General features: G+C 39.8%; 1 protein-coding gene across 3 annotated transcripts in view; it reads right to left on the bottom strand.

The window, feature by feature from the left end:
• Positions 1 to 13918, bottom strand: part of XRCC5 (X-ray repair cross complementing 5) — a 79836-nt gene that overhangs the window by 12907 nt on the left and 53011 nt on the right. For all 3 annotated transcript variants that reach the window (XM_020896318.2, XM_020896319.2, XM_020896321.2), the window contains 2 exons: positions 1513 to 1622; positions 151 to 247 (listed from right to left, as the gene is read on the bottom strand). In XM_020896318.2, coding sequence (XP_020751977.1) covers positions 151 to 247; positions 1513 to 1622 — 207 coding nt within the window. The remainder of the gene's footprint in view (positions 1 to 150; positions 248 to 1512; positions 1623 to 13918) is intronic.

The raw sequence follows: 13918 nt of genomic DNA, 5'->3' as shown, positions 1-13918 counted from the left end.
ACTGAGCATTTCCCAAATCCACATGGAAAAATCCATATGGGAAGTCATCAGGTCCTCACATAACACATCACACAATATAATTTATATTTAGAATTTATACTTGGAAAATATAGCATAACTATTTGGAGAAAAAGACAAATGACACCTTACCATGGACGACAATTTCCCAGAAATGATTTAATTGTTTAATTTCCACTTTCTCTCGAAGGGCTTTCAGGAAATTGTTAAAGCGCTGCTCTTCTGAAAACTGTGGGAGCGTGTGGGGGTAGGGAAGGTGGCAGGTCAGAGCTCATACAGAAACATAATTCACCCCCAAAGCGTTTTATATACATATATACACAAAGCCACCATATTTATTAAAAACACATAAAATGTTCTTCTTTGGTAAATTTCAGCTTCGTTTGCTGGAAGTTGTAAATCTTTCCATCTGTTGAAGGCACAGAAATTTCCATAGCCACCCAGGTTTTTTTCATGGCCTGGTATTTTGTTCTTTTAAGTTTTAATATAGACAAATTCAAAGAGAGCAATTTAGTGGATGCTGTGTACCCATCACCCTTGTAACATCTATACCCTCACTTTCTCCCACGACTCTTGGGTTGTTTTGAAGCAAATTTCAACCATATTAGCTCATCTATAAATATGCAATATCTAAAATAAAGACTTAAAAAATTCACAAAAAATTAATAATAAGAGTAATAACCAGTCAGTATTCACATATTCCCAACTTTCTTTTTATATTTTTAGCTTAAAAAAGGTCGCTAAGATTGACTGGTATGTCTCCAAAGCCTCTTTGGCTCCTCTTCCCCCTTTCTCTCTCTCTTTTGGAATCCAATGACCTGGTAATTTAAAGGACATGTGCTGGCAACAGTGCACAGAAGTGTTGTCAGACACCCCATCCAGGCAGAGGGCGATGTGTGCACTAAAAACTATTTCCACTACCTTTTCAGCTAAGCAAATCTTTCTCCACCTGACTGAGTCATCCTTAGTCTTATACTGACTTAATTTGGCCAAAATTTTGATATTTATCTGTAGGGCATTTGGTTTATCTACTTCTGACTCTTTCATCCCATTCTAATTTTAACAATATTTTTATTTTCTTATCAGTCTTGGTAACTACCTAAACAATTCAAGAAGTAATTTGGTCATTCACTCAATCCTCTCAATAATTATGTAACTGTATTTTCTCCATCCATTTCCCTAAAATGGCCAAATAGAATCCAATTTAAGAGAAATGTGGTTGGCTCACTAAGTAGAAATCATAAAGCCAGGGCTACAGTGTAATAAAAAGCTAACTCCGAGGGATACAACATCCCAGTCACCCACCCATCTTTATTCTTCCTCAGAAATGACAGCAATAGCAACATGAGCTAGTCATTTCTACTCCTCTTGGCACATGCTGCTCTTCACCGTAAGGATGATTATTTTCAAAGCCCAGGCCTGTCTGTGGGGTGCTGTATGTCTCTCTGCTGTGACGGTGGCCAACTGTTTAGGAAGAGGACACAGGATAGTTACCTGAATGGCTTCTTCCCTGAAGGCTTTGATGCAGTCCATGCTCTTCATGAAATACAGTGTTTCGTTAGTATCCAAAAACTGCTCGATGTGAGTTATTAGCTGGTGACTCGCTAGAACATAAGACAGTAAGTTTATTTTCCTTGATCTGAGTGATGCTCGTTAGAGACAATGGATGCCCCTGTGTGTCTGTAGGTAGTGTGTTTTTACGGATCAAGAGCCTCCCTGGTGGTCTGTTTGCACAAAAGCCATTCTTCTTTTAAGGGGGTGGATGGGAAGGAAAGATGAGATGCAGAATGCTGATTTCAAAAGTCTACATTTAAAAGGTTTGGATATGCTTACATTTGTCAAGAAATAAAATTTCTTAAGTGCTTAGAATTATAGCTAAATGTTCCTTTTGGAATTTCAAACATTAAGCTGTTATTGCTTTTTATTTACCCCCCAAAATTGAGGGACCATTTGGGTATTTCAAAACTGCATTTCCTGATAACGTCATAGAAAAAAGATCTTCTATTTCCTCCCCTAATTCCACTCAGGATAAATGTCAAATAGTGTCAGACAAAGAAAAATAATCAGCCAGAGACACTCCACCCTTTTCCAATCACAGGTCACATTAGAAAAGACCAGCCCTCAACTTAATTTAGTAATATCCCCATAGAATGGAAAATCATTGCTACTTATCCTCTGCCCGTAGCTGAATCTTAAGAGTCTCTAAGGTACTCAGCACTCTACAAAGCCATGGATACTTAACAAACGACAATGGTCAGCAGGCAACGTCATAAGTGGTACAGAAAGAGGAAATGCAGTAACAACGTTACGGTTTCCAAGGTGGGTGGTAATTTGAGATTGCCTCATAAACAAAACATTCTTCATTTTAAAAAAGCAGAGGAAATTAAAACATAAAGTCATCAGGGAACTTAAAGTGGTTAAGCAGGTCAAAACAGACCCTTAAGATCTGTGTGGAAGAACAAACCAAGGAGACGTGCAGGAGTCATGACCTCAAGGCTCATTCTTACTTGTTCCCTGAAACTGCTCTCTAGCTGGCTGTTCAGCAATTTGTGCTGAATGGTCAAGACGTTCTAAGAGCGCACGTTTGTCATTGTTGTGGCCTCACCTGAGCTGCCCCACAGTTATGAGCGTGTGCCTGCAGTCCTAATGAAAACTACTTTCAAGGCTTCCCTCTAAAGGCTAACGGCCACTAGCTGGATCACAGTGACTGGAGCACTGCTCAATACCTTATGAAAAGACATGAAATGCGGTGCCATCAACTTATTTGCTAAGGATCCTGTAGCATGTGGAAAGGATTAAAAAACTGCATGAAGTATTTCCTAATATAGTAACTTTGCAGCAAGTGAAAACATCCTGGTAACCATTTCATCTTTTCTACCAACTAGGAGATTATGATCTCCATCACAATGAAGTACTTAACCTACTTGAGATATTAAAGAAACACTTTCCTGAAATTTCAGAAATCTTTACCTGTGTATCCTACAGCAGTGAATTAATATCCAACTATGATTCAAAGCAGAGAAGGAATGTTTGGATAGGACTTTTTAAACAAAGTTTTAAATAATACAACCCTGATCAGTACGCAGAGCAGAAAACTATCAACAAGAAGCTGAAACCAACAGAGGCTATCTCCCTCTTTTAGCCTGGAAAGGTAAAGTAAGAGAAATGTTTGATATTTTCATTCAAGCAGCCTGCTTTCTCAGATAGTCTGATATCAAGTTCACTTGGCATTTCTTATCTGGGCACAAATGAGAATTTTTAAAGGCCAAGGGCAATAATCCCAGAGACATCACGTTTCTCATTTCTTTTGAAATGTGAATTAGGAAATCTCTGCAAGTTATAATGTAAAGCTATAATATTTCTCTTTGCTTGATACAGTGATTATTTTAATTTAGCCTAGTACATACTTGGAAGGAAAGTTATGACCAACCTAGACAGCATATTAAAAAGCAGAGGCATTACTTTGCCAACAAAGGTCTGTCTAGTCAAGACTATGCTTTTTCCAGTGGTCATGTATGGATGTGAGAGTTGGACTATAAAGAAAGCTGAGCACCAAAGAATTGATGCTTTTGAACTGTGTTGTTGGAGAAGACTCTTGAGAGTCCCTTGGACTACAAGGAGATCCAACCAGTCTATCCTAAAGGAGATCAGTCCTGGGTGTTCACTGGAAGGACTGATTTTGAAGCTGAAACTCCAATACTTTGGCCACCTGATGCGAAGAGCTGACTCATTTGAAAAGACCCTGATGCTGGGAAAAATTGAGGGTGGGAGGAGAAGGGGACAACAGAGGATGAGATGGTTGGATGGCATCACTGACTCAATGGACATGGGTTTGGGTGGACTCTGGGAGTTGGTGATGGACAGGGAGGCCCGGTGTGCTGCGGTTCATGGGGTTGCAAAGAGTTGGACACAAATGAGTGACTGAACTGAACTGAGTACATATTTACTGTGTAACTGTGACATATAAGATGCTATGCTATGTTCTAAAGGAGACACGATTAAGTTGAAGATAAGATCCTTGCCCTTGGGGAGTTTCCACGCTAATAGAGAATATAACACATATACATAAAAATAGTAACAGGAGGTAAACATGAAGAGTGCTGAGTGGTACAGAAATATATCAACTAATCTGAATTTTAAAAACTCTTTGGTGATTATAAGAAAGCTTTGTGAATTAACATGGCTTTTTTGCTGGGCAATGAATGAAAAATAGAAATTGGCTATCAGACAGCAAAAAAACAGAATGAGCAAAAGTATAAAGCAGAGAGGTGGGAAAGCACAGGGTGTATGTGGAGAAAAGCACTCGGTCCAGCACATCGAGCCCATGGCCAGGGGTAGTGAAGAAAAGGGAGGAGAGGCAGGAGGGAAGGGTGTCCCAAGGAGAATGAACAGTGTGTGTGAGGAGCTGGGACAGGACAGAGAAAGTGCAGGAAAAAAAGGGTGCAAGACCAAGCCTTTAAGGAACCTCAGGACTCAGAGGCTGTACAGAGGAAAGGCTGCTGACAAAGGAGGCCAAGAAGGGGTGGTCAGGGAGGCAGGAGAGAGTCAGGAGGGTATGGCACCACAGATACTAAGAGAAGAAATTATCTGAAGAGGAGAATTGTCTACTGTGTTATAAAGTGGTACATAAATATTACACATTATTATTACATAAATTCTGCAAGGAAAAGAGTGCAATGAGCACAGAAGATAAAGGACTCTAAAACATAGAGTGTCCTTGGGCCCGGGAGCCCATGAAACAACTAGACAGTGCTGAATTGCTCTGCAAAAAACAGTCTCTGTACCCATCTTTATCTTGAATTTTAATGGCGCGCACACACACACACACACACACACACACACAACTGCCACCTTATAGAAAAAAATATTCAAAAGAAGCTAAAATAAAGCCAATGCGAAAGCCAATAATCCATTTGTAATAATGGTATGGATAAGAAAGAATACAAAGAAAAGGAAGTAGTAGTCTCAATACTCAGTTTCCATTTAAGAATGACATCCTTATGTATCTGTGGGCCCATCTGGATTTAGTTTTCTTATTTACATGTTAGACTGTTCTGTCCTTTTCCCCAGAAGGTTCAGAATGCAGGTAGAATAAACATACCCAAACTTCAGATAAACCCAATGAATACACAGAATCAGACTCTGTCCTTTTCAGAACAATCAGTTATGTGGTCTGTGCATCTGGCCCCCACCTAGACTATTTTGTGGTTCGCTGATTATAATGAACCTTTTAACACCAGTGAATAGATGAGATGGATGATGCTCAGTGTATTCACTGAATATCAGAATGGGATGTGGATAAGGGACCTCTCATCCAAACTTTGGTGGCATTTTCCTGCCATTTTTTAATAAATGTAAAAATGCAGAAATGGCTGACAAAAGTAATCTAACTCTGGCTGGATTATGCTTTTGATTCCCCCTCTTCTCCTCCTCCTCATATAGGAATTGCTGAGCACTGGGGTGCTTTCCTCTGCTTCCAAATCAATCACAGTGTTCACACTCAGTAAATCACAGCCCCAACTATAATTCACCAAAATGCTTTTTCAGAATTACTCAGAGGCTCAATAATACTCATTAGCAGCTAATATAAAAAATGGCCACTGGAAGGGCCATCCATCTTAGGATAGTAGGTCAGGCAAAGGCTATCATTTATCTCAAGAAGTCTTCAAAATCAAGATGTCTATTCTGGATTTCAAACCTGTCTGTTTTGGATTTTGAGGTTTTTAATAGGGGCATTACTATATTAACCTAGAATCTGATATGAGTACAGATCGTTGAGACACAAAATGAATCTTCATCCTTATTATACTTTAGTGTTATATTAAAATCTTACCAAGATTCAAAAGTGTTATGTAAGAGGAAAATGGTGGTGGTTTTTTGATCTGAAATGTATGCTTTTTCTCTCTCTCCAGAAAACCTTTAAACCCCTTCCAAAAGTGAAAGAGATGGTTGCTCAGTCCCGTCTGACTCTCTGAGACCCCATGGGCTACAGCCCACCAGGCTTCTCCAGTCCTGGAACTTTGCACACAGAAGTACTGGAATGGATTGCCATTCCCTTCTCCACGGGACCTTCCCGAGCCAGGGGTCAAATCAGGGCCTCCCGCACTGCAGGCGACTCTCCATCTGAGCCGCCAGGGGAGCCCCCGAGGTTCCGCGCAGCGGGCCGTCCCCCTCCCTGCTGCTTGGTCAAGGCCACCCGGGCACGCGCCTGCTGCCTCTGACTTGACACTTACTCACTCCTCTCTTCTCTGCAAAGACGTCTCCAACAAAGCGAAAGAAAGTCACTTACTGAGGGTCTTTCCCCCTCTATCCTACACAGCCAAAAGAGCAGTAGTTCATTCAACTGTCACACGTTGTATATAAGGGACTGGAAAGCCATCTCGAACGATTTTGCTGAACCCAGGCATCATTCAGGATGTTTCTCAATTTACTTCTCGTGATTTCAATGCCTTATGTGAATTTTACTTATTGAAGAGGTGCACATTTTACGGATGTCAGCAGTTAAGCCATTTAAAAATGTTCAACAGTTTACATAGTCAACAACAATGGCATCTTTGTTAAACAAAATAAAGTGACAATAAAAAATCTAATATTTAAATTAAAAAAGTATATGATCAGGTCAGTCATTAAGAGAATTAAAAGGAGTAACATCTATCAGTAACAAATAAAAATCTAAGCAAGCAGTTCAGTTTATAGCCAATGAAATCCACATGTAAATTACTATCACTGTTTTCAAAGGAAAAAGTTAACAAGAAACATTTGCCTGGTAAGAAAACAAGTCTGTGTTTTAATACAGGGAACAAAAATCAGTCACAAAGAGGCTTCTCTGTGTCTCAAATAGGGTATAAACTGGCCATTGTGGGTAGAGGCTTTGTGCGTTATCAGCCAGGGTCCAAAGAGAAGAACAGAAATCACTGAATATTTAACCCAAGAAATTTAATGCAGGCAACTGTTAACACAGGTGATAAAGAACTGTAAAGCCAACTATGGGTGCTGTAACCCAGAGATTAGAAATAGCAAGAAGCCCCTAGTACCACCTGGCACCAAAGGGGAACAAGAACAGAGCAGAAAGGAGGTAAGAGGAGGGGATAACTAAAGCCTGCCCTATGGGAGCAGAAACCAGGGAGGACTTGGAGATGCTGCCCCACCTGGCGGGGGTGGGGGGCGGAGGGAGAAAGAGAAATACTCTGGCTTCTCCCTCCCTCCTTACCTCTCACCATTCTCTCACCAGGATCTGAACCTGTAGGGAGCCAGCAGCTGTGGGAGCCTGGAAGATGCAACCTGCGGGGACAGGCCCTACCCCACTCCTCCCCGCAGACCCCAGGCACACAGAGAAAGGGTGGGCAGAGGGCCGAGGGCCACTGGCACAGTGGGTTCTCATGAGCCCACAGGAGTGAAGGCCCCATTTCCACATCGGATATTTGCAGGAGACAGAAATTAACAAAGCATTCTTGAACTTAAATAATAAAGGAATATAAAGTACATAGGACTTTTCTTCATTACTGAACCCTTCCCATGGTGTTCATGACCTTTAAGGAGTCAAATGCACTTCAGGGAATGTAAGAACAAAAAGAAGGTATCCTAAATATTTTCCCTCTAAATGACATAAGATGTGCTGATTTATTTCTTTAAATACCCTTTCGACTTCTACTTCTAAAAGAAATTGGATTTATGATCCCAGGAATTTGTCCTGAATGTTGTGCTTCTTGGTCTGGTTTTATTGCTGTCTTTAGTTTTGCAGTCTTTAATGAAATCTGCTTACTGGGGAAAAATAAATCACTGGTGGCAACAAGAGAAACTAAGAACCAGGGTTAAAGGATAAGCGTTATGAACCTGAAAGTGACATTCAATTGTTGTTTCGTTTTTAAGCAGGTGGACTGTGGAGTGGACACAGCTCTGTCCTGCCTTTTACCTCTGCCCCACCCTTCTCCCTTTTACAAACTGTTCTGCTAGACTCTTTGCCCCAAATTTCCTCATGTAGCAGACAGAAGAAGTTGCTGGCCTCCCTTGAAAGAACAGAAAAAGCCAGCAGATATGACAGAGAATACCACAGCTATAATATTATGCATGACCAGTGGCACAGGAAATTGAACTAAGGTATGTAAAAGCGCTGACCACTTCAACAGTACAGATACAGCCCTGGTAGTTGTTTTTCATTATTAATATTTTTCTTACCAGTAACTAAAAAACTCAATTAAAACTTCACCATTTAAGCTCCGTAAATTAAGTCACAGCCCATTTTTTCATGCTTAACGATTTTCTCATTAAGTGCAGTAATTTCTTACAAATTGCACTAATAAAAGTAAGTCTTGCTGGGTGTTTTCCCCCTCTTTTTAAATGCTGCCTTTTCATTGATGTGTTAAATTAAAACCCCAGGCACAAAGAGCGGAATAAATGCAAAGTCTTTATTGTTCAGACTCCAATCGGCAGACTATGAGATCTCTCTCATTTTATTTTTGTTTTCATTTGAGCTAACTGTGAGGCCTACTTTGTAGCCACAGGAAGAAAGATTTTGAAGATCTCTTGGTCTTAGCTCACTCTAGAAAACAAGTGATAATGTAAGCTAATGAGAAACTAGAAAAATGGCATTTGGTTCAGCCCATCGCCTTCAAGATCAGTTTATGAGTGGGAACATGACGACAAGACCTTTTCATTCTGGATGAATAATATTTCTCATCTTAAATAACTTAGGTGTAAGACTAGATCTGTCCCCAAGTTAGTTGGACATTTTTAGGCTCGCTGGTCGGTGGGTGGCAGTTTTATGGTATTCTATGGCCTTTCAATTTTTTATTAAAAATTCTATTTATTTATTCAATTTAACTATTAAAGACCCACCAAATACATCCCATGAAACCTGAAGATTATCAGTTCATATTTACAAGGCTTATAGCAATGAACTAAAGACCAAAGAATATCCACTCTTTAACTAATTCCTTCGTTTCCAGACAGGAGTGTACTTTAAGTAGTGCAAATTGGGGGCATGACACGAACATAAGGAAGAAACGAAAGGAAGTCCTTTTCATCAAACGAGGAAGCGATACCTTCAGCTCACTTATATAATGTACATACTATATGCTTGGAAGTACACGTTGAAGATGGGAGTAGGGAGTGGAGAGGGCAGAGAAAGAGCATCTTCATAATTTTCTAAGGTCCTAAAACAAATGGTCAATTCTACAATGGCAAAGCATACTAAAATAAGATATTTTACTAAATACTGCAGTGATACAGAAGAATTCAGAACTAAACCATCTAGATTCCATTGTGGATGAGTAGTGGGAGAGAGGCAGAATGCAAGATGACAGTATTTGGTACTGTAGGCATTTTATAGTCTCTGTCCAGCTTCATACCTGAGTGGATGCCATCAAACTAATACAGGAAGTAGGCAGAGGGAACCAAGCAGACACAGAAAGAGGGCAGTCAAGAGAAAATGCTGGGACAGGAGACCAATCTGGCAGTGGGATCCAATTAAAAGTTGGTAATTGCATGGAACTGAAATTCATGTATCAGTTGAAGAGATACAGTGAGTGATGAGTCAGACTCCTCGGCAAGGAGAGAAGCAGATGGCCACTAGCTGAATGTGCTTTTGGGGATGATGGAGGAGGGGGAGGCAGGGCACAGAGCTTTACAATGCCTCAAGAATCTGACTAATTCTTAAATGGAATATCAAGAACCAGAAATTTAAAAACCATACTCCATGTATAAATCTTAAAAACTGGTAAATAATGATGTGCTGTGCATATTTGGTATCTTTCCTTAAGGACCCTTCAGACCCCTCTTGTTTTTTTCCCATTTTTTCCCCTGTTTTTGATTTTTGTGAAGAAAGTTGTATAATACTCTAGAACTCAAAATACAGAGATGCTTCTTCTCTGATGAGGCTAAGATTTATAAATCAATCTGGAAAACCTGAGGGTTAATCTGGCTGTAACTCAAAAATTCAAATCATGATTATTCCCAAGCACTGTTTTATTAAGGACAATGATGGAAACAAAAAAATTACTACTAGCCAGCAGACTCAGAGAGCAGAAAAACAAATGGAGGTTTTATCTGCATAGACCAGCAGCAGCAGCTTTGATAATGAATCATATTACAATAAAACTACTACCAAGCATTAATATCCCAGGACACATGGGCTCTTAAATCTCAAGAATCTCTTTGCTGCATTGGGGCTGGGATCTGGCAGGGTGAGAAAAAACAAGGGACATTCATATAGAAGGGCAGCGAAGTGAATGTCACAGGAATATTAGCAGGTGTCCAGTGTGGTTTGAGCACAGGGTACACAGAGGGGACCTATAGAAGATTGGTCTAGAATGGCAGGATGCGACCAGGTTGTGTGAAGTCTCGACTGGAGGACTAATTTCAAAGACACGGAGAGTGATTAAGAAAGGTTGAACCATAATCAAATCTGTGCTGTAAGAAGCTAAATCTGTACCAACACATAGGATGAGTTGAACAAGAAGAATTTTGAGGGTAACTAATACAGGATGCTATAACTGTCCAATGGTGAAATGATGAAAGCCTAAATTGTAGTAGTGGTATTTAGGATGGAAATGAAAAGAGATATGAAACAACTGGATTAGAAAGTGATTAAAAATTAGAAGAAACTTAGAACTGGGTACAAAGAGGTTAGAAACCGCTTGTTTCATCAATAAATTCAAGAGGCAAAATAACAGCAGAAACAAAAATCCCTTATTTCTGCAGAAAGTCCTATTAACGCTCATAGCACTAGGACACCCCATCACTTTGAGCTGCTGCCTCACTTGGGATACCTTTCTCTGGGCCCTCTCCTATCCAGCCTTTTATTGCTCAGGCCTGCCAGCCTCTTCCATGAATTCTTCCTCACACTGGTCAGCCCACCTGCACCTATACTCGTAGTCTGCATCCTTCCTATTGTTTTGGATAAACTATCTGTGTGTGCAACTATCTAAATTACTCCTTCCACCTTGCCCTAAAACTCACACCTCTCCCCTACTCAAGAATCTCATTATTCTCATGTCTTTAAAGACCATTTCTATGGTGACTTCTCCTAGATTTACATTTACAACCCAGGCCTTTTTCTTAAAGTCAGGACCTGTATAACCAACTTAATATGTCTTTATATTCTCAATAAATGTCAACACCTTCCGGTTGTTCAGGCCCAAATACTTAAGAGTCACCCTTGACTTGTTTCCTTCTCTCACATCCTATTTTCAGACTATCAGCAAAACCTGCCAAGAATATATATATATGTATATAAATATATCTCAAGAGTTTGACCTCTTTTCACTACTTCTCACTTGGATCACTGCAGTGGCTTTCTAACTCATCTGCCTACTTTGACCTTGCCCAGTCTCAACAGGGCAGCCAGAGTGCCTTTTAAAACATAATCAATCAGCTCATCTCTACTCAGAACTCTTCAGCAATTTCCCATTTCACTCAGAGTAAAAGCAAAAGGCTAGGAGGCCCTACATGACACGTGCCCCAGATACTGCTCTGATCTCCTCTGCTCTTTTCTCCAGCCACACGGGTTTCCCCGACACTCCTGGGCAATGCTCCCTCTTGGCTGCAGTGTTCCCCAGATAGCTACCACTCTCTACCTTCCACATTCCTCAATGCTCTGTTCAAATGACAACCAAGCAGCAAGCCTTCCTTGGTCCTCTACGTAAAATCACAAGCCTATAACAACCCCAGCATTCACTTTCCCACCAGTATCTTGTTTTAATTTTTCTCTATAGTGATGGTGCTATTAGGAGTTGAACAGGGTTCCCTCCAAATTCACGTTCTTCCCAGAACTTCAGAATGCGAACTTATTTGGAAATAGGGTCTTGCAGAGTAATCAAGTCAAGATGAGTTCATAAGGGGGAGGCGGTGCTGATCCAGTAAGATGGTGTTCATATAAAAAGAGGGAAATATGGATGCAGATACACAGAACTCCAGCTGAAGATGAGGCAGACTGGAGGGATGCATCCACAAGCTAAGAACACCAAGGATTGCCAGCTGTCACCAAAAGCTAGGAGACTGGCGCGGAATGGACTCTCCCAAGAGTCCTTAGAGAGAATTAGCCTGATGGACACCTTGATTTTGGACTTCTAACTTCCAGAACTGAGAGAAAATAAACTTGTTATTCTACGCCAGCCAGCTGGTGTACCTCATTATAGCAGCCCTAGGAAACGAATCCAAGTGCTTACCACCACTTGACATAGATTTTATTTATTTACTGTCTGTATCTTGCCAAAATGACTAGCACATAATAGGCATTCAACCACCATTTGCTGAATGGATGAATAAATGATCGAGGCCTCCTGAGTTACTCCCCTAAAAGCTTCATATCTAAAAGACATGAAGACGTCTTTTTGTGTTCCTTCAACTTAAATCCATACATTGCGTATTCAGTATTGGCTATCACTGGGGGGAATGGACAGCCTAGAATTCTTATCACCACTCTTTCATTTTTATAGAGAAAGAAATAATTAAAACAAAGATCTCTTAAAAGAGAAAATGCAGAGACAAAGAGTAACAGCCTACAAATGATGTATACAGGAGTCAGATATATCATTTCCACATTACTATAACTATATATGCAGGCATCTTTGTTGCTGTCATTTACTAAGAAAGAATTAGCCTCACCCTATCTTGTTGTAAGCTCTTTTTACCCTCTTAGGTCAAGATGCTTGACCCCACTGCCTATGACTATAGCTTCAATTTACCATACCCTAAAACAATAAATCATCTTGACTATAATATAGAACATTAACAGGGATTAACAGGGTTATTCTTACGAAGAGAGAGAGAGAAAGCAAGACAGAAAATGCTGGTTATAAGGAGGGGAAGAGAGGGGGACAATGAATGAAGAGATTTCTTCTTTTTATGTGCTACTTACTGTATTATTATTTGACTTTTTTCAATGAGTATATACTTACTTTTTAATGAGAGGTCTAAGAAGTAATTAAATCATCTTGAAACTGTAAGAGACTATTAGATAACTAAACAATAAACAATTATTTCTATTTCTAATGAGTTCTAAATGGAAACATATTTTTCATGGATTGGTATTTATGGGTGGCAGTTACTCTGGACACTTCTATTTCACTGATCCTTTAATTTCTTTTGTTTTCTTTCTCTACCACCTACTTCTTCCTGTTTATTACTCATTTACTTAAATGGCAGTATGAAAAAGGACCTTAGAAAATATTTAATTTTGCCTACCAGCCTTCAGGTTAGTCTACCAATTTGAATCAGATTTGTAGAAGGCAAATTTTATCTTTAGATTCAATCTCCTCCATAATTCCTTATATTTAAAATTCCAATGTGTAAGTGGCTTCATTAATTGTGGGATAAGCCAACCTTATGTGTGAGACAAATAATGAATCAAACAAAACACACCCATGCTTGAGAAAAATGGCACAAAGAAGGAACAAATGAAAGGCAGAAGCAATGAAAGCTTTGAATTTTCTCAATCTGTAAACACTAAAGTGAGACTTGCTAACAAGTTCCTAAAATCGCCACTTGTCATTTACTAATGTAAGGGATTTCCCTGGGGACTCAGACAGTAAAGAATCTGCAATGTGGGAGACCCAGGTTCAATCCCTAGCTTGGGAAGATCCCCTGGAGAAGGGAATGGTTACCCACTCCAGTATTCTTGCCTGGAGAATCCCATGGACAGATGAGACTGGTGAACTACAGTTCATGGGGTCACAAAGAGCTGGACACAACTAAGTGACCAATACTTTACTAAGGTAAATGAATTCCTCCCACGAAGCAGAGAATTCTGAAATACAAACAATCGTGTGATATATATACCTACGTTTATTTTTTTTTAACTCCAATACCTGAAGACCTTTATTTAAAATACACCCTATTACTTGAATTGACAATGTTTCTTTATTGGTATTCTGTAGACATTCACTTGGGTTTCTAGACAGTT

This window comes from Odocoileus virginianus, chromosome 30 (genome assembly GCF_023699985.2).
Source record: "Odocoileus virginianus isolate 20LAN1187 ecotype Illinois chromosome 30, Ovbor_1.2, whole genome shotgun sequence".
Classification (NCBI taxonomy): domain Eukaryota; kingdom Metazoa; phylum Chordata; class Mammalia; order Artiodactyla; family Cervidae; genus Odocoileus; species Odocoileus virginianus.
The sequence above is the reverse complement of the archived record's forward strand: the minus strand, read 5'-3'. Positions and strand labels throughout refer to the sequence as shown.